This window comes from Leptodactylus fuscus, chromosome 6, assembly GCF_031893055.1.
Source record: "Leptodactylus fuscus isolate aLepFus1 chromosome 6, aLepFus1.hap2, whole genome shotgun sequence".
NCBI classification, from domain to species: domain Eukaryota; kingdom Metazoa; phylum Chordata; class Amphibia; order Anura; family Leptodactylidae; genus Leptodactylus; species Leptodactylus fuscus.
In genome coordinates, this window is record NC_134270.1 from 137475677 (window position 1) to 137494905 (window position 19229).

The 19229-nt window shown below is 42.7% G+C and overlaps 1 protein-coding gene across 1 annotated transcript in view; it reads left to right on the forward strand.

Moving 5' to 3' along the window:
* The window catches only part of MTCL2 (microtubule crosslinking factor 2), a 56583-nt gene that overhangs the window by 11157 nt on the left and 26197 nt on the right, over positions 1 to 19229 (forward strand). Inside the window, exons 3-5 of the mRNA XM_075277333.1 lie at positions 3517 to 3675; positions 10474 to 10527; positions 16137 to 17384. Coding sequence (XP_075133434.1) covers positions 3517 to 3675; positions 10474 to 10527; positions 16137 to 17384 — 1461 coding nt within the window. The remainder of the gene's footprint in view (positions 1 to 3516; positions 3676 to 10473; positions 10528 to 16136; positions 17385 to 19229) is intronic.

Below are 19229 nucleotides of genomic sequence, written 5' to 3' on the forward strand. Positions count from 1 at the left end.
ATAGCCTTAAGAAAGGCTATTTGTCTCCTACCTTTAGATGTCTTCTCCGCGCCGCCGTTCTGTAGAAATACCGTTGTGGTTTTTTTTTGCCGGTATGCAAATGAGTTCTCTCGCAGCACTGGGGGCGGGCCCCAGCTCTCAAACAGCACTGGGGGCGTCTCCAATGCTGCCAGAGAACTCTCCAGCGCTGCCTCCATCTTCTCCAGGAACATCCTCTTCTTGTGTTTTCTTCCGGCGTGGGCGGTGAAACTTATAGGCCTCTGGCCTGGACAGAGCCGACTGAGCATGACCAAAGACCACAAGAAAATGGCCGCTTACTTACTTACACAAGAAGAGGATGTTCCTGAAGAAGATGGAAGCGGCACTGGAGAGTTCTCCCGCAGCATTGGGGACGCCCCAGTACTGTTTGAGCGCTGGGGCCCACCCTCAGTTCTGCAAGAGAACTCATTTGCATACAGGCGAAAACCAGTATTTCTACGGAACGGCGGTGCGGAGAAGACATCTAAAGGTAGGAGATGAATAGCCTTTTCGGGGGTGAGGAGGGGGGCGGGGGTTGTGCATGGATTTCACCCATTGCAAACCACTGTGGTATTGAGGCAAAAATGTTTCTGCTGGGTCTGAACGCCGCTCTATAGACTGGGCCTACATGTGGAAATATTTGGTCAGATATGTTTAGGTTACTTCCAGTAGAGAATCATTAGAAGGTAGAAGTATCAGAGATGGTGTATATTAGACGTAGATGCGACACGTCCCTGACAATGGCGACTATTAGATTTTCTGCCGCCACGACACAGCGATACACGAGGCCTCTGTTGTGGCGTTCCCTTGTTCTGCCGCTGATGAACAGCTACTGTACATGAGTCTCCAGTGTATTGCAGGAAGCGGGGGCTCTACCCTGGTTGCCTAGGAACTCTGAGCAGGCCCCGGCCTGTGTTTACATTGCTGACTCTAACCTTCCTATTTCACATGGCTCCATTTTCCATTATTGCACTTCTGCTGCCAGTTTCTGCTTCTTTCAAACAAAGGTGCTCAGTATTTCAGAGGCCGGCGGCTGTGTGAAGTATTATGGTGGAGGGGAGGAGGGGACGACTTGGGGAAGGAGTTCCCTGGTGTTGTGTCCTGTCAGGTGGCACTCGGGCAGTTCTGGTGTGTGGTATCTTTAGTATCAAATGCCCTAAAATGCTTCTAGTTTCATAAAACCATGGCACGTAAAAATGGCGTTAATAAATAATAATATTAGATGTCATTCTGTGCCTTCCCACTGTTTACCAGAAGTGAGAACTGCAATGGCCGCCTTAGGGGTTGTCGCCGAGCTTTTCTGGTAAAGCTTGTTCACTACGTCTTTGTCGGCCATTTTAAATGTACATATAGGGCTCACAGTCTACATTTTTCCCCATCAGTAGGTCTTTGGAGTATGGGAGGAAATACACGCAAACACATGAAGAACATACAAACTCCTTGCAGATGTTATCCTTGGCAGGATTCGAACCCAGGACTCCAGCACTGCAGGGCTGCTGTGCTAACCACTGAGCCACTTTAGACAGAATTATTAAACCAAAAACTGATACATTAATAGAACACCTACAGTTGTGGCATGAATATTTAGGCGCCATGCACACAACCATGCATATACATATAACACATTTTGTATCCATATTTTAACCAAGTAACCTTCTCCGACCAAAGTTTTATTCTGGCTTTGGGTCAGTAAACGAACGTTCAGCCCATTATATGGGCACTAAAATTGATTCTGGTCCAATAGTAGCATAGAAGGCTGGATATATACGAATGCTTACTTGGCTTGTTACCAAACATAGGAATGGCCTTTTAACAAATTCTTATATATTCTCAAAAACAAAGAAAGTAGACCTTACCCCCACCCCTTTGAAAATGCCTGCCATAGGGACGTAACCCAGAATAACAAAGTTGTTTGCACTTCAGGAGTATGGGAAAGTTGGACCTCCCCTATGGGAGCCATGTTGGTTGTCACCCAGCTTTCCAGAAACTGAGAACTTCACCAAAAAATGGGTAAGGGAGTAAAAGTGAATTGAAACATGTGTAGGCCCGGGATCCAGCTGTGTGCACGAAGAATATCTCTTGACAATTGCCGTACAGCTGTAGAACTGGGATTGCAGGCGATTTCATCATCCATGAGCTGAGCGCCAGCAGGAAAGCCCAACGCTCCCCCGCTATGTGATGGCATTCCTTACAATGTCCAGACCCACTGTGTACTCTGAGCACACTCCGCTCTGTGTCTTAGTGTTGGTAGGATTCCTGAGGAGTGGGCTGGAGATGATGACGTCCATGCTGTTTCTGGCCTTTTAACCTATATTAAAAGTATATATAGTATTATAAAGGTTCACAATTATGAATTAATAATTATAATAATTTTTTCTTTATTGAAGTTACAATGCGAGGTTTGTACATTTGCATACTGCCTTGTTTTACACCCCCAGAGGACAATGAACAAAGAATACATGCTATCAAGTAAAGATGGAAATGAGGACATGACTCATGGAAAATGACAAGCGGCAACGCCGTGGGAAGTGATTACATGGGATGCGCTTTGCATATCACTGTTAGTTCGCCACTGCACGGCAATTCTCACTCATGGCCCCCTTCATACAGGGAGATAGGGTGTTGATCTGTAAGACCTCCTCTGCAACAACTTTTTTTTTTTTATTTAACGTTTTTAAACACTTATTTTAAAAAAAAAAAAAAAAAAGCTGTAAATTTCAAGGTTTTTTTAAACTCTTTACTTTACAAGGTTGTTTGGTGTTTTTTTTATCGTGTCACATTTGTGCACTTTTTTCTGGTGTTATTATATGTCCATTAGGGAAGCCTATGGAAAGAATGTCAGGAAAAAAAACACTGTACCATTCTGCGTTTTGAAAAAATAAATAAAACAACAAAATGTCACAAACCCAAATGCCTTAGGGCCGGTTCACACCTGCGCCCAATCTCCGCTTTGCGGGTTTCCGTCTTCTGTCTGAGAAACTGGACAGGAGATGGAAACCCGACAGTCAGTTTTCAAACCCATTCAAGTGAGTGGGTTTGCAAAGTGACTGCCCGTGCGCGTCTTGTGCCTGTCCGCATCGAAACCGTTTTTTTTTAACTGGACACAAAGTCGGACGTGCAGGGCTTTGTATCCGGTTAAAAAAGAAACGGTTTTGCCGTGAACCACGGGCGGTCACTTTGCAAACCCATTGAAGTAAATGGATTTGAAACCTGACTGCTGAGTTTCCATCCCCTGTCCAGTTCCTCGTACAGAAGACCCAGCAGGATTGCCTAAAGCGGACACGGGTGCAGGTATGAACCCGCCCTTATATGTATTGTGCTTTGCGGTTTCTTTTTCTCCACCATATGATTGATGGCTAATCAGTAGGGTGTGAGGGGGTCAAAAATAACCTAAAATAAAGATGCCACAGACCTACAAGAGCCACTTTTCATGCCATTACAGCGTGGAGTGTAACACATTGTTTTTCCTGGTTTACTGATCCTGAATCTCTTCATCAGGTAGCCAAAGATGTCTCTGTGCGTCTTCATAATGAGCTGGAAGCTGTGGAGAAGAAAAGGATAAAGCTGGAGGAGGAGAATGAGGAGCTACGTCAGCGACTGATAGAAACAGACCTGGCCAAACAGGTTTTGCAGAACGAGATGGACAAGCTGAAGGAGGTAAAGATCTCATCCTAGATAAGAGTGGAGACCAGAAATTCATCAGAATATGTCATGCATTTGATATATACAGGTCTTAAAACCTAAAAGGTGTCCTGTCCACAACCCTGACATGTATGTTTTAGTAAATGTCTGGAATCTCATAAAACAATTCTAGAGCATGTATTTGTATTACTGTGCAGTGGTGTTCCTTAGTTATTCGGTTGGCAATGGGGTTTTTCCATTCTTCAGTGTGGAGCATCCCAAAACACGGACACAGTCAGCCATGATAGAACACACTAGTTTATACATACATTTCCAAGAAGACTAAAATAGGTATAGCGTAACACAGGGTAAAGATGCCGATTTATAATGTATTTCTTTATTTGTTACATACACATACACAGGGAGAATATACAAACTCCTTGCAGATGTTGTCCTTGGTTAGTTTCGAGCCTAGGACTCCATTGCTGCAAAGCAATGGTGCTAACCACTGAGCCACCATACTGCCTGTACTTGTATTGCCCAAGAAATAACCGTGCTGGAGTATTTGGTAAGCGTAAACCCGCTAGGAGACATAACAGGCCTACCTTAAGCAATTTCATAATGGTAATTACCAGGTATATCATTATTGGCAAGTGGCCCTGGGGCTTTAGATCTGACTGGACTTGCAAGAATCCTATTGAAACCTTGGCAGAAACACCCAAACAGACTGATGAAGGGAAAAGTGTGGTGTGTGTGTGTCATGTGAGACTTTATCTTTGCCCTCTGGTCAACATGAGCTTGACTTTAGGCTAGGACATGCTGTCGCTTGACATGAATATTGCAGTGTCAGATTGCAACAGAGTTGGGTTGCGACCCCAGACCTAGTGTGGCCATGACACAATGTAAAGAGAGGCAATGTGTTAGATTTTGGTTGCGAGTCGCCCTCCACTTTGCTATCTTGGACCTCCAGGTGAGTCATGTATGGCTGTGGCTTGCCTACAACCTGATGGCAGCTGTATGGCCCCATGCACACAACTAATTTTGCAGTGGATGGCACTAAGATGACACTCGGAGTGTCACCCGAGAGCTTTCCATGATACATTCACTCCTATGGGGGCTTCCATTCCGTTCTGACTACTACATTATTCTGTGTCTGCTCTAAACAACTTGGAGAATATACAATGGACCCCTATCAGATCACATCACATGCCCAGAACTATCCTAGAGTATAAGTGTGACATTTTCTAGTATACAATCACATGGCTCTGCTTCCAGGGTTTTGCTTGCAGCGATTGCTAGTAACTTGGATGTGAAAGGGTTGTTCTTTTTGGCTGGATGTATTGGTTTGAACAAAAAAAAAAAGGGGGAGGGGGAGCGAAGGATTAGATCATAAGCAGCTGGAACTTCTCTCCAGCGGTTCTCTGCTAAATATGCAGAACTGCCCCGAGTTTAGAGATACACAAAGAACACTTTCAAAAAATGCACCATGTTCGTAATGTGGCAGAACGCCAAGTGTAGCGAGGCCCGCCAGAGATCTGCAAGACACACTTAGCCGTTATAACGTTGCCATTTTAGGAAGCTAGGGTGGGTAGAGTAAATTGCCTGGTATGTTTTATAGTAGTAAGATTTATTTTTTTATTTTTTTCTAACATGTTATATGCTCAAAGGGATGAATAATAAAAAAAAAAAAATCACCCTTATTAACCCCTTTAGGACCAAGCCAATATTTCTGTCTAAGCGTATTAGTGGCTTTGACACCGACCTGCTATCATTGTTATGTAGGGACTAGGGCACAGGCTACCAACCTTTTTTACTATGAGCTGCTTTCAGTAGTTGTCGGGAGACGCATTAAATTAGAATTAAAATAAACTGTGACATTTCAGGCTATGGTCACACCTGTGTTCAGTGTCTGTTCGGGGATTCTGCTTGAAAATGCAGAGAGGAAAGTCCTGCCTTAAGGCAAGAGTCCTGCCAACAGAAGTTTTCTGCAGAAACCGCTAACCCCATTATACTGTATGGGGTCCATGGGTAACCGCTTTTTAAGAGGATTAGGTTTCTGTTTTTCCCCAAAGGGGCCTGAAGAACAGAAACCCCAATGCAGGAGGGAACCTAGTGTAACAGATATTTCACTAGTGGTATTATGTTATACTGTACTAATACTATACTATACTAATACTATACTATCTAAATTGGCATTGCTTCAGGGGTTAGATTGCATATACATGAGTACCAGTGCTTATGGCCATAACTGCTTTCAAGGCGGGCCACACAGATGGGGATTGCGAGCCACATGTGGCTCCTGAGCTACAGGTTGGGGGCAACTGGACTAGAGAACCTTTCTGTATTTATCCTTGTGTATACTCCGTAATACAGCTTACTTTAGAAATCGCACTGGTGCTGAATGTATATTATTCCTCAAGTGTCCTCTGGGAGTTCCTCCGGCAGGCAAGTGTCTGTCATCTCTGTGGCACCTCCTATCATCTAGACTTGATTGACGTTTCACACCTCCTGACCACCAAGCCTGGATAGAAGAGTTTTCTCCAAGATCACAGGACACTTACCTGCTGGTGGAAACGCCAATTGGGCATCTTAAAGGGAGCTTGTCACCAAGTCTCGCAGATAGAATGATTTAGGTTAGGGTCACATAAATCAAATAACGTTTTCCTCTTGTGAATCACGGCTTCAGTTCACAAGAGGTCGCTGGTTTTGTCAATATGCAAATGAGCTATTTGAACAGCATGGCCACTTACCTATTTAGAGCGACGGCAACACCCTTGTTGCTCCAAAGATTTGGATTTTTCTCAGCAGCACTGGAATAAAATATTATTTTTTTTATGTAGATTGTGAGCCCCATATATACGCTTTTTTATCATTTAAGTAGTATGGCTTTGTAGAATGGGAGGAAATCCATGCCAACACGGGGAGAACATACAAACTCCTTGCAGATGTTGTTCCTGGCGGGATTTGAACCGAGGACTCCAGCGCTGAGTCACCGTGTTACCCTTTAAAATATTAAAAATGATCTGATGGGGGAAAAAAAGGCCCTGCAGTAGAAAGTGATTATTTCTCCGCTTGTAATTCTGGTATCACATTGTACTTATGGTATATAGTAAGCAGATCCTTAGTGATAGCGGTGCATAGTTTCCCTGAGTTAATGTATAGATTGATTATTCTGCAAGACCATGAGGTGAAAGAGAAGTAATCTGACCAGAATATTTGTTTGTGTGTATATAAGTGTGTACATGCATATGTAGGTGTATATAGATGGCGTGTTTGTCCTTGTGTATATACATAGACAAGGGCTTTGTTTTTAGCAGCACATACACTCCTAATATATTCCTATCTGATCTGATATAAAGTGTCTGACTCCTTTATCATGGTGTAGCAATGGTTTTCTGTCTCGGTTAGTGGCCTGGCACTGTCAGCAGAACAGAAATCTCCCTTCCCCCTCCTTTGCCTCCAGCAAAAGGATAATCGACTTCCAGAAATGTAACCCACTATTCACATTTAGCATATTTGCTGAATTGGCAATATCCAGGACTACACATCGGCCATGGCATTGTTCTGCGCCTCGCAGTAACGTGTCTGACACTTGCTGTTTTCCTTTCTGCTATCCGGACGTGTCGGGGTCGATACGTTGAAGACAGCAGGAGGTGCGCAGATCAGGAGGCGAGAGGCCTGGTGGCCTTCAGAGATGTCCCCGGGTGTAAGCTGCGGCGAGCAGATGGTTGCTTTGTGAGATTTACAAAGATAAATAATTGCCTGCTCAATGCCTGGTATATCAGGATACTGAGCTAAGAAGGTTTTCCATATTCACATGTGGCTTCCTCGCTTCAGTGGTGTAAATCTAGTTTCTATGGATGGCTCCCAGGGTGCGAACAACTGTTGTTCTAACTTGTTGAGGTCAACTGAATGACATACTGCCTCAGGCAAATGTGCAGGGGTAAATGTGAGCCCTCATGAAAGTGTATAACAATAACCATCAATGTCCTGGCCAATGTGCAGGGCTATACAGTATATAGCCATAACCATCAACGTTTTGGCCAATGTGCAGGGTTATATATGAGCCCACATGAAGGTATATAGCCATAACCATCAATGCCTTGGCCATTTTGCGCTCATGAAGGTATATAACCATAACCATCTATGTCCTGTCCAATGTGCAGGGTTATATATGAGCCCACATGAATGAATATAGCCATAATTATCAACGTCTTGGCCATTGTGCAGGGGTATATGTGAGTCCTCATCAAGGTATACAGTAATAACCGTCGATGGTCGGGCCTTTGTACAAGGGTATTTGTGAGCCCTCAAGAAGGTATATAGCAATAACTATCGATGTTTGTGTGAATTCTTGGCTCAGAAACCATGCAGAGAATCAGTGTTTATATGCCATTAATCCTGTATACTGCAAGCAATGTAGGTGCCTGGGTACTGTCATATTCCAGCAGGTCTATATCCAGAGTATACATCTGGCACAAGGCCACTGTTTACACTGACTGCTTCAAGCAAGCGTACTCTGATATTTTCACAACTCCCATAGAAGTTAATGGTGTGAGCGTAGGCATACGCCACTTCCTTTCAAGTCAAGTATTTGTTGGCATTGGGAAGGGGGTGCTACGTTCTCTGGGTAGGTGGGACCCATGTATATCTTTTATGGCATATCCTTTTAGTTAGAGAACAGCTACAGTAGTAAGACGGTATAGATTATGAAATATCTTAGCTTGGCATAAGCAAAGATATGAGTTTCATCATATAATAGAAAAGACATTGTCTCTGGAAAAGTACAGTACTCCATTTGTACAAGAGTTCTAATCTGCAAGTATCTGCACTACTACATCACAAACCACTAACTAATTCTTACTCTGTAATATACATTGTTACAGAAAAATGCTTTTTTCTCCATTTCTCAAACTGCTTGCTTCCTTTATTCAGTCTGATGTCATTAATATGGCGTGTATCCAGAGAGTGGATATAGCCAAGTCACTTCCAATATGGCAGTCTATCAAGAGGATAAAGGAAAGAGAAGTAAGAAACCGAGTAAAGGGAAGGAGAGGAAAGCAGTGTGATAAATGGAGAAAAAAGTTTTTTGTTTTTTTTTAATAAGCTATATTACAAAGTTTCTTATATTCATTCGTTCTAGTAATTTATGAAAAGTTGTTCAGGGACCTATACACAGAGGACTGGGGAGAGGAGAGAAGTGCGTTTTTGGTTTTTCTTATGTTATTGGCCCTGCCATCAAAAAATAAGACGCCCTCTTTTAAGTGGCCACACTTACCTGGCTATTTTCCGTCATGGTATATGGCAACCTATATCCGGTTTTGTGCACACTTACGTTCAGACGCATAGGCTATTATTTCCTCACAAAACCAGCATATATACTAAATCTTTGCCTCCATTGAGCAGAAAGCCACATTTTTCAGGGGACAGCTGGGCAATGTACTGGCAGTAAAGGGCGTGCAGGAGGGTGATTCGGCAATAAATAGGGCTCTTCACGTGCAGCTCTATGGGATGTAAGTCATCTGTTCTGGGTCACTAAGTGACACTTGATCTTGGTGTTACGTGAAGCTAGCGGACCGTTATCTAACACTATAGCTGTCTGGCATAGTGAGCCGTGTCAGGCCTGTCTACTTTACAGCACAACTAGTGCATCACTTGGGTGTAATTTACACATAAGACGGATTCTGTGACATTTTATTCTTGGACACCAGTACGAATCAGTAGGCTGCCATGCCTAGGAGACATCCATATCTTCACAATGGTTGCCCTAGTAGTCATAAATCTTGTCGTGGCACTTATGGTCCTACTTGTTCTGTACGTGCATATGTATTTAGAGGTCATTTTCTGGTGACAAATTTTCTTTTAAGATCTTTTAGCATTTGTTTATGCAGAAATATTGGGTAGATCTGAAGTAATGTATTCACCACGGCTTTGGTTCCTGGTAAATGCCGCTAGTAAAAATCTCAGTCGCAATTAAAATATATCCAAGTATTCATAATACATTAATGGCATGTAAATGAAATGATAGCGTCTCTTTAATATATCATGAATGCTGAAGTTTGTACATCAGACTGTCCTGTGGCTCTTTTTACTTAATATTGGCCCAGAAAAACAGCGTCTTAATTAACACGAAGATACAAATTCATTTATTTTTTAACACCTTCAAGTGTCTCCATCAGTTGGTGTTAGTTTCTCAGATTTCAGCTTGTACGTCTTAAAGGAGCCGATGAGCAGATTCTATGCAAGCAAAGCCAAAGCAATCAAAGGTATAATCCCACAGGTAGTATGTCCGCTATAGTCCTGATCAGTGCAGAAATACTAGTACCTGTATAAGGCCATAAGTGTATGCAGATTAAGCTCTCCAAAATCTGCATGTATATGTTTGGCAATCCACTGTGAGATTCACAACACTTGAGACTTATTCACATGATGGTGAAAAGTGACGTTCGTTTTTACAATGTTTTATCACATGGCCGTTTTGAGGACACATTGAATACATTGTCTATTCACGTCCATTATTTTGATGGTCCAATAACAAAATAACTTGCATGCACCACCAGCCGTATAGTGCCATGTGAACAGACCCATTGACATACATGGATTCTATAATGGAAACTGTCGTGTATACGTGCAAAATCTGCAACAAAACAAAGTTGCATTTCTGCAACATGGGGCCTCTGCTTTTGTGTGGATTTCCTGCAGGCTTGCAACCTAAACTGAACCAGACTAGTTTCCAGCCATGTGTTTGCTACATTTTGGTTTTTTTTATCCTTTCTAGAACTGTATCTCTTGTCCAACACAAAAGGCTTTAATTTCCTTCATTTATCTTTGCAGAATTCTTTAAAAAGGAGAAGATCTGGCAAATTGGACAAGAAACCATCTCCTCAGGTAAGACATAGCAGTAGATAACTATATCATATCTAACATCTGTGACTGTGTAATGGTCAGTCCCAGTTGTCGAGTATGTTGCGGTTGTTAGTAGATGTACTACAGGAACATATGTACAATACAGCAGACAAGGATCTGTCACATCCAAGTTGCAGTCTACCATGTCTGTGATCCAAGCATTTCATGGCCACCTCATATACATAGCGCCATTCATTCCTAGACTGATGCTACATATAGTCGACATCTGTCTCCAGAGTTAGGGCTTGTCTATGGGGCTTTGAAAAGCCACTTGAGAGCCCAGAAAATCCATTAGAACTGTGCAGAGCGTCAGAGTATTTTTAGTGGATTCTGAAGACCACATTAAGGCAGGGCTCTTGTATGTGGCTTAAAGAGGAGCTGTCATCTCAGTTCATGTCTATTTAGCAAATACTGGGATTCCTTACGAAATAACAATTCTGGGAAATCTTTTCTTAGAACTTTATGTTGTGCTGTTGCTCATCCTGGAAATGTAGGAATAAATGAACTGGGTGTTATCAGCGTGTAGTTTGTTCCTGCTCAGTCTGGCACTGTCCACATGGCTTGGACAGACTGTAAAGAGACACACTCCTTCTATACGGGAATGGTAATGCCAGGTTGTCCATTTATTCACTTCAGTTAGAAGGAACTGCACAAGGGATACAAAAATATTCTCCTGAAATGATATTTCATTGGGTATTTACTTAAACAGATATGGCTTAGTGCCAACAGCTCCTCTCTAAGGCTGGGAGCACATATGGCGAGTTTGCAATGAGTTGGTCTCTGCAAAAACACTGGTGGCTAATTTGCTCTACGGTAACAGTGTAGGAGATGAGATTTCAACAAATCCCATCCAGACATTGCAGAAAAAAATCCTACAGGCAGTGCAAAGTGTCTTGTACAGGCTTTGAATAAGCAGTATGTCAGTTATTGCTGCATGTTAAGGTATTCAACCTTTTCAGTGCACATAAATTGAGTGAAAAAAGGGGCCACACGGTGGCTCAGTGGTTAGCACTGCAGCCTTGCAGCGCTGGGTCCTGGGGTTCAAATCGCACCAAGGGCAAAAAACCATCTGCAAGGAGTTTGTATGTTCTCCCTGTGTTTGCATGGATTTCCATCCCATATTCCAAAAAGACATACTGATAGGGAAAAATGTACATTGTGAGCTTTATGTGGGGCTCACAATCTACAAAATAAAAAAAAAAGAAATTGAGTGAAAAAAGCTGTTTTTTGGGTTGTTTCCTCCACCCTTCCACTAGTGTGAATTTGACAATTAGGCTGCAGCCTCATGTTGTAGATTTTGCTGCATTTTTTTGAGCCAAATCAAGGAGTGCATTGAATTTTATTGTCTTGCACAAACCCATCATTCCCTATTGCTATCTCCCATTGACAGAAATACAGATTGGTGGGGGCCCGAGCAGTTGAACCCACACCAGTCTGCAAATCCCCACAGGATAGGGGCTAACTAGTCCAGATGGGACACCCCACTGGATCTGTATGATGAAGCTGGCTTTTTGTGTGCACTGCTGCCCGCTTGAGTACCATGATAGATTGCATGCTGTCTATTCCTGGAGTCTTGCCAGCCATGCCTGTACGTACCCAAACAGTTGGGTGACTTGTTGTTAGTACCAGGTTAGATGGACAGCTGAGTCACCAGTACAGAAAGCGCCATGAACGCTTCTTAGTGTAGTTTGGGGTAATGTGCTGCTAGACTAGCTGTCTTCCTTTCCTCCTTCCATGTCTGAATATATTCATGTATGCCAGATCATTAGTATTCTGTGGCGGCGGTGGGATCTCCATCTCAATGGCGCTTTGATTAAGGCTTCTGCCTTCATTAAGAAAATAAAGGGGGACTTTCAGCGGCGTCTCCTGATTACAGTGTAAAGGCATCCGAGAGGGGATCTCAGGGGGCTGGGGAACAGCAGACAAATGCTATTCTGTTCTATGCTCTAGTATGGCAGATTAATGACAGAGAGGAAGCTGTGTGCCGCACACAGAGCTGCACTCTCCGATATCCAGCCATGGTCATAATATTTGTACAAGTCAGTACAAAAGGCCACTACATCTGTGTTATAGTGGCAAACGCACTAATGCCACAATGCCATGTTATCTTGGCTTTCAGTTTGCATGATTTTCCCGACCACCTGGAGCTTATTATCCGAGTCTGAATCCAGATCTCATTAACAGACTAAATTATCATGGCTGCGGGGCGTCACAAAATATGGGGAACTGAGCAGTTGCCTTATCTTTGTCTCTGCTCACACTGCATTTGGGTACAACGTTCAGCCTGCATGTTTAAGGAGTGCTGCAGAATAAATGACCCGGACGTACGGTACCCAATGTGAGCCTATACATTTACATATACCTGCCATGAGTGGGGGAAGACATACATCAGGGCAGATTTACTCATATTATCTAAGGGTCCATTCACATGGAGTTTTTGGCGCTGAAGCAGTCTCAGAATCCATGTAGAAAAAACGCCTCCCCATAGAGTTCTATGGGTTCCGTTAGCAGAAACAGATTCCGCCTGCAAAAACCAACGCAGTCAATGGGGGGCGGAAAATCCACGTGGAATTGGCAAAAACCACGTGGAAAAACCGCTAGCAGTTTTTTCAAGGTCCATACACTGTGCTAGAGGAAAAAAACATTTCCTAATTCCTGAAGCAGATTTTTTTCCTCACCAAAAAAATTCAGAGTGAATGGACCCTAAGGTTACATTAACACTGGGCACTTGGGTGTGGTTTTTGCTGCAGTTTCTTGATTTTACAGGTGAAACACGTTCACTTAGGCCAGTTTCCCACAGGAGTTTTTTGGACCGGATTTTGACGCGGTGGCCGCCTCAGAATCCAGTCCAAAAAACGGCTAACTGTGACTGCATGCCAATACAGTGCTACGGCATCCAGACACGGCATTACGGAATGGGCCTAGTCGGAACGGAGTGTCGCGGACGTCCGCGGCTGATTCGCCTGAAGAAAGGATATGTCTCTTCTTTTTTTCCGCGAGCAGAAATGACCGACTCCCTTTTTTCCGCATCAAAATCCGGCCCAAAAAAATCCTGTGTGAATCCAGCCTCAAAAGCTTTGTCCAGCCAAAACAAGTTACCTAGTATCAACTTGATAGGGGTTTACTTGCTGACTGGTGGCTGCCCAACTAAGAACTGAACCCATCTCAAGAACTGAAGTGGTTTGTACCTAGTGCTGGACAATTTATAACCTAAATCAAAATTATGATTAATCTGGTATTTTACCTCAATTACAATTAATGGCAATTATTTAGATCATGTCCCTTTTAAACCATGCCACTTTAACAGTATGCGTTGGCCAAACTTCGTGAGATTTGTCTTCAAGGTTTGCCCAGTGGTCTCTTTTGGACTGAATATTCTGGTCCGAAACTATTATACTGTGGGGTCTCTTAAGACCCCAGCGTATAATAACAGAGGCTCAGGGAAGGTGAGCAAACATGAAAAAACAGTGTTACTCAATTAACCTGGGCTCTGCACAACTCCCTACTGTGTTCAGGTCTTCTGACTGATGTCTGGGACCGCTGAGGCTCAATCACAGGGTCTATACGTCACAACATCAAGTGATAACAGACATCTGGGCCTCTGCTAATTCTAACTTGGGGTCTGAAGAGACCCCAGAGTATATTAGCCTGAAACCGGTGGAGAGAAGTCCTCCTTGCAGGACTGTACTCTCTGCCGATTTTAGGCGGAATATGGGACAGAGACTCTACAGAGACTTGAATGCCAGTGTGAACCTAGTGTTTCATTGTTAAACCTCACTAAGACGTTGTAAATAGAAATGAGCGAGTAGTATTCGATCGAATACCTCCCCTGCATATTGGTGTAAAAAAGCGCCAGGGAAGCTGGGAGGGGCATCAAATTTTTACTGCGTTTACCACGTGGTAGTCGACCGAGTACACCAATAACCATGCAGGGGAGGTATGTGATCGAATACTACTCGCTCATCTCTAATTGTAAACTGAACAGTCTATATGCATATGTACCAAATTTATCACAGTGGCTCAGGGTAGATGATAATAAGTACACTATTTATTGGTTTACCTTGTGCCCAGCTTTTGCACACTTACAGCACCTGTTGGTGAACCCTGAGTCATAAGTATTTTGAGCCATGCCTCCTTAGTAAGCAGGGTGCATAAAGTCCCTAAAACACACAAAAATTGTGGTGCACAGCGTCCATGAAAATTTTTTTATTTTTTTTTTGCACAAAATATATCAGAATTCTGGTCTGCACTATTTAACTTTGTAAATCCCCTGATTGATGTTTTTGTGGAGAGTGTCATTTTTTTGGCAGGACCCTCTTATATTCAGAAGCTCTTTTGCGGACCTGACTCATTCATGCATTAGATCACCATTTGTCACTTTCCTTCTATGTAATTCTAGACAAATCATTGGTAATACCGGCTGATTGAGTCAGGGTCTAGGAGCACGACCTATGACGATCAGCTGTCCTTGACAATGACAATCCTCTAGAACTCTATCTAGATCGATATAATGTCTCAAGAAAAATTTCTAGGGGTAACTAGTTTACATTGCCATCTCCGACAAAACATACAGCCTCATAGCTATTTATTCCAATGTCTAGAAGACACAGCTTATCTTTCTCCGAATATCCTGTTGTCGTTCAGACATCACAAACTTTGGTGACAAGCGTAAGACAAACACACAGCAAGTATATAGCTAGCGACACATCCTGCCATGCCATGTCCCATGTTTTCAAGACCTTAAATAGCATACATTAAAGAGAAGCCATGCTTTCCAAAAGCCAAAATATTTTTTTACCCTTTTTTATTTGAAGTCTAGTCTTTCTCATGGTATAAGCGAGTTTACGTGGATGGCACCGCACAAGAAAATCCATTTATGTGATCTGTAAGAGAGATTAGATCTGTACTGGGATGGAAAAGTTAATTAGGAAACGCACATTCCTAATCTCGAGTCTACACGTAGCTTTGGTAGGATTTAGGAGGAAATTACTGAGCAAAATGTGAGTTAACTTTATTATGTGTTTTAGACACTTTTTGCACCTTCCTTTTAAAAGCTGTAAAAATAATGGTAGAGAAAATGGGGAATGGCAAAGAGGATTGGTAAAATATGTAAAATTTATTAACATAATGTCTTAGTATTAAAATATCTGTAGAGTACACCAGTCCTTGGTATGCGTCATTCTGGCAAATTTAGCTTTTTGTTTGCTTTCCTGCAACCTGATGGACCCATTCTAGTTCACTGTGAAAAATTAGGATCCATTAAAGCTGTTGGATCTCTTTTTTAAAGGAAATGTCTAAAAATGGACACCTATCCACTATGATGCCATGTTTGGTTGTACTCTACTATATCCTTGGTAGACCATTGAATACAGCAGCAACATGATGGCCGGACATGGTACTTCCATCCTTGTGATCAATGAGGGTCCCAGTGGTGGGACCTCCAATGATCCCATGTTGATCATGTATAGTGTGGTAGGTGTTGATCTTTGGAAAACACCTTTAAAGAATAGAAGCCATGATCCTTTACATAATGGACTATATGTGCTACAGTTGCCGTACAAAATCTAAAAATAATTTTTTATTACTTTTAGGAGGACAACGCAGATCTGAAATGCCAGCTACATTTTGCGAAAGAAGAATCTTCTCTAATGTGTAAAAAGCTAACAAAATTGGTAAAGGAAAATGACACCATGAAAGAGGAACTTGTACAATACAGGTCTATGTATGGCGACCTGGACAGCTCATTATCTGTTGAAGAGCTGGCAAACTCTCCACATTCCAGAGAAGCAGAATTGAAGTCTCATCTTAAACTAGTTGAAGAAGAAGCCAACATCTTGAGCCGAAGGATAGTAGAGCTCGAAGTTGAGAATCGAGGTTTGAGAGCAGAGATGGATGAGATGAAAGTTCACGCTGAAAGAGAACATCTTGGCCAAGAGTCCAGATTTGCTTTTCCAGCCGGAGAATCTGGAGACAACTTTGTAGAGCTGAGAAGACATCTTCAGTTTGTGGAAGAGGAAGCTGATCTGCTTAGAAGATCGATGATGGAGTTGGAGGACCAAAATAAACTGCTTATGAATGAATTAAATAAGTATAAATCTGACCATGACCTGGACATTACGTTGTCAGAGGACAGCTGCTCCGTCATCAGTGAACCTTCACAAGAAGAACTCGCCACTGCCAAAATGCAAATCAGCGAACTTAGCGGAAAGGTCAAAAAACTTCAGTACGAAAACCGGGTGCTTCTCTCAAATCTTCAACGCTATGACCTGGCATCTTGTCAAACTACAAAACCCTTGATGGAAACTGATGCAGAGGCCGGAGACTCTGCCCAATGTGTTCCCACATCTCTTTGGCGTGAGGGACCCATAGGTGGAGAAACGGACTCTACAGATTCAAAAGAACGTGCTGGGAAGGGCATCTTAAAGTCTCCAGATGTCTGTAACAATTCTCCATCCAGGTTACCAAAGATTAAGGACTTAGAAAGTCTCTTTGGCATTAAAGCACAAGTAGAAATAATCAGTAAAGCCATTGAGGTCTTAACATCTGACGCAAACGGGTTTCCTTCGGGCATTAAGCTCTGTACAGACAATGATTGTGGAGACCTCTTGTTAACCGAGGCCTTTGACAACAGCGAAGTCACAAGTGACTCCAAACTAGTTACTGCAGTCCTTTCTAGACTAGTGGTGCTACAACAGGAACTAAACTGCTTTAGTAAGAAGGTCGATGCTTTCGGAGAGTCCTGTAAAGGACAGGTGGATTCTTTGTCATTACTGCCAGACACGACCTGTCCAGGTACCTCAAAAGACTCTTCCAGAAAAGAAAACTGCGCTAGTTTACAGGTGAGTGCTACATACATTACCATGCAGACCCTTTCCCTCTTCCTCCATAGCAGTAACTTCTTGTCTTACCCGCTTTAATTAATATACCTAACCTTTACCTATATACTTATTACTAATGAAGCTGCTGCATGGTGGGGACACTAGAGAGAGGACTCTGGGTGTGCATGACCTCTATGGGACACTTGCTAGTTCTGTGTTAGTGGATTTTTTTTTTTTTTTTTTTTGGGGGGGGATTGAAAGCCCTTTTTCAGACGTATTAGCCGTGATGCGGCGATGGACCATGTAGCCCCCACTAGCCATTCTAAATCCTAGACCACATTAAGAGCCTGGGTGAAGCAAATGTAAAGAGGAGTCACGCGAGTCCAGCGCTGGCGGTCGATGAGCAGCTATTTTATTCTCCCTTCCCCGCTCTTTCCCTTTTGGCAGAATATCAATATTGTTGCCTGAGGTATTTCGTTGGCCTAAATTACATTGAAGGGAGGCAGTAAATTGAGGGCATTTTGTGATCACAGCAGCATAGACTGCGTTAGAGAGGCTTGAGAGATCTCAATTGTCATATGGATTACTGCAAAGCCGCGATGGTGCGGAGACCTTAGCTGAGACAATAGGGAGAATACAAGTTAGGGATTTTAAGTGCATGATGGTCGGGCCCACCAATTTAGGCCAGGCGTATATTGAATAATGAAAAATGGGCGACCAACTGTGCAGGCCATTGAATTGTCTGAATGGAATAGCGCAAAAGTGTTTCTTTGTGTCTTACGGCTATCGTTTTAGGTGGGATGTGCGTGTGTATTTTTTATATTTATTTTTTTAAATTATGATATACATAACGAAGAAAAGATGGTTAGTGTCTAATCTTTTACATAGTGGAGTAAAACCAGACCTTATTTACTTAGTTTGATTCTATGGAATCTATAAAGTATCAGTATGTATTTCAATATGTAGAATAGTATGTATTTATGACTAGAGATGAGCGAACACTGTTCAGATCAGCCGTTCCGAACAGCACACTCCCATAGAAATGAATGGAAGCACCTGGCACGGCGACCGGCCGCCGGCAAAGTGTACGTGCCAGGTGCCTCCATTCATTTCTATGGGAGCGTGCTGTTCGGAACGGCTGATCCGAACAGTGTTCACTCATCTCTATTTATGACCATTCAGTCTATAGTCACATGACCGTGCCAATTCTTGGACGTGTTTTCCATGGTCATTTTGCATCCCGTCCATCCTTTTCTATTTTTTTCCTTCATGGACCCATTTACATCAATGAGCAAAAAGGTTACGTGAAAACAGACCCATGGGATCAATCCATGAAAAATAAAGCCTATCCTATTTTCTCATGAATCACAGACCCCATTCAGTGTGTGCATAAAGTGTAGGCCTTAGTAGCCATTTCGACCTTTCCAGTTTTAGTATTTTTTTTAGTGGCCACATAATAGCCCATAGCCCTATATTATTGATCGCCATTAGCACGTTTCTAGGTTTATGAGCCACGTGGCTCTTGGGACTTGTCAGACTGCGGTAAATACGATCCAACAGGCTTTTTAGTTGACGTGCCAGATTACTATATATCTTTGCTGTCCGTCACCAAATGTTTTTATGATTCTGGCCTTGGCCTGAACATTTAAGGCAGCCATATCCATTAGGAAGAAGCTGGTTCAGGTTTAATGACCATTGAATGTTAGACTGTCTGGAAAATGATTGGGTGGCCAATGCAGCCATACATACGTCCATCCATATTGGATCATTAAATCTCTTCACACTCAGACCAGGTGACAGACAAACGGTCTTTTATGATCGTTTTCTTTAATATCATCCTGTGAATGATATTTTGATGGCTTGGGA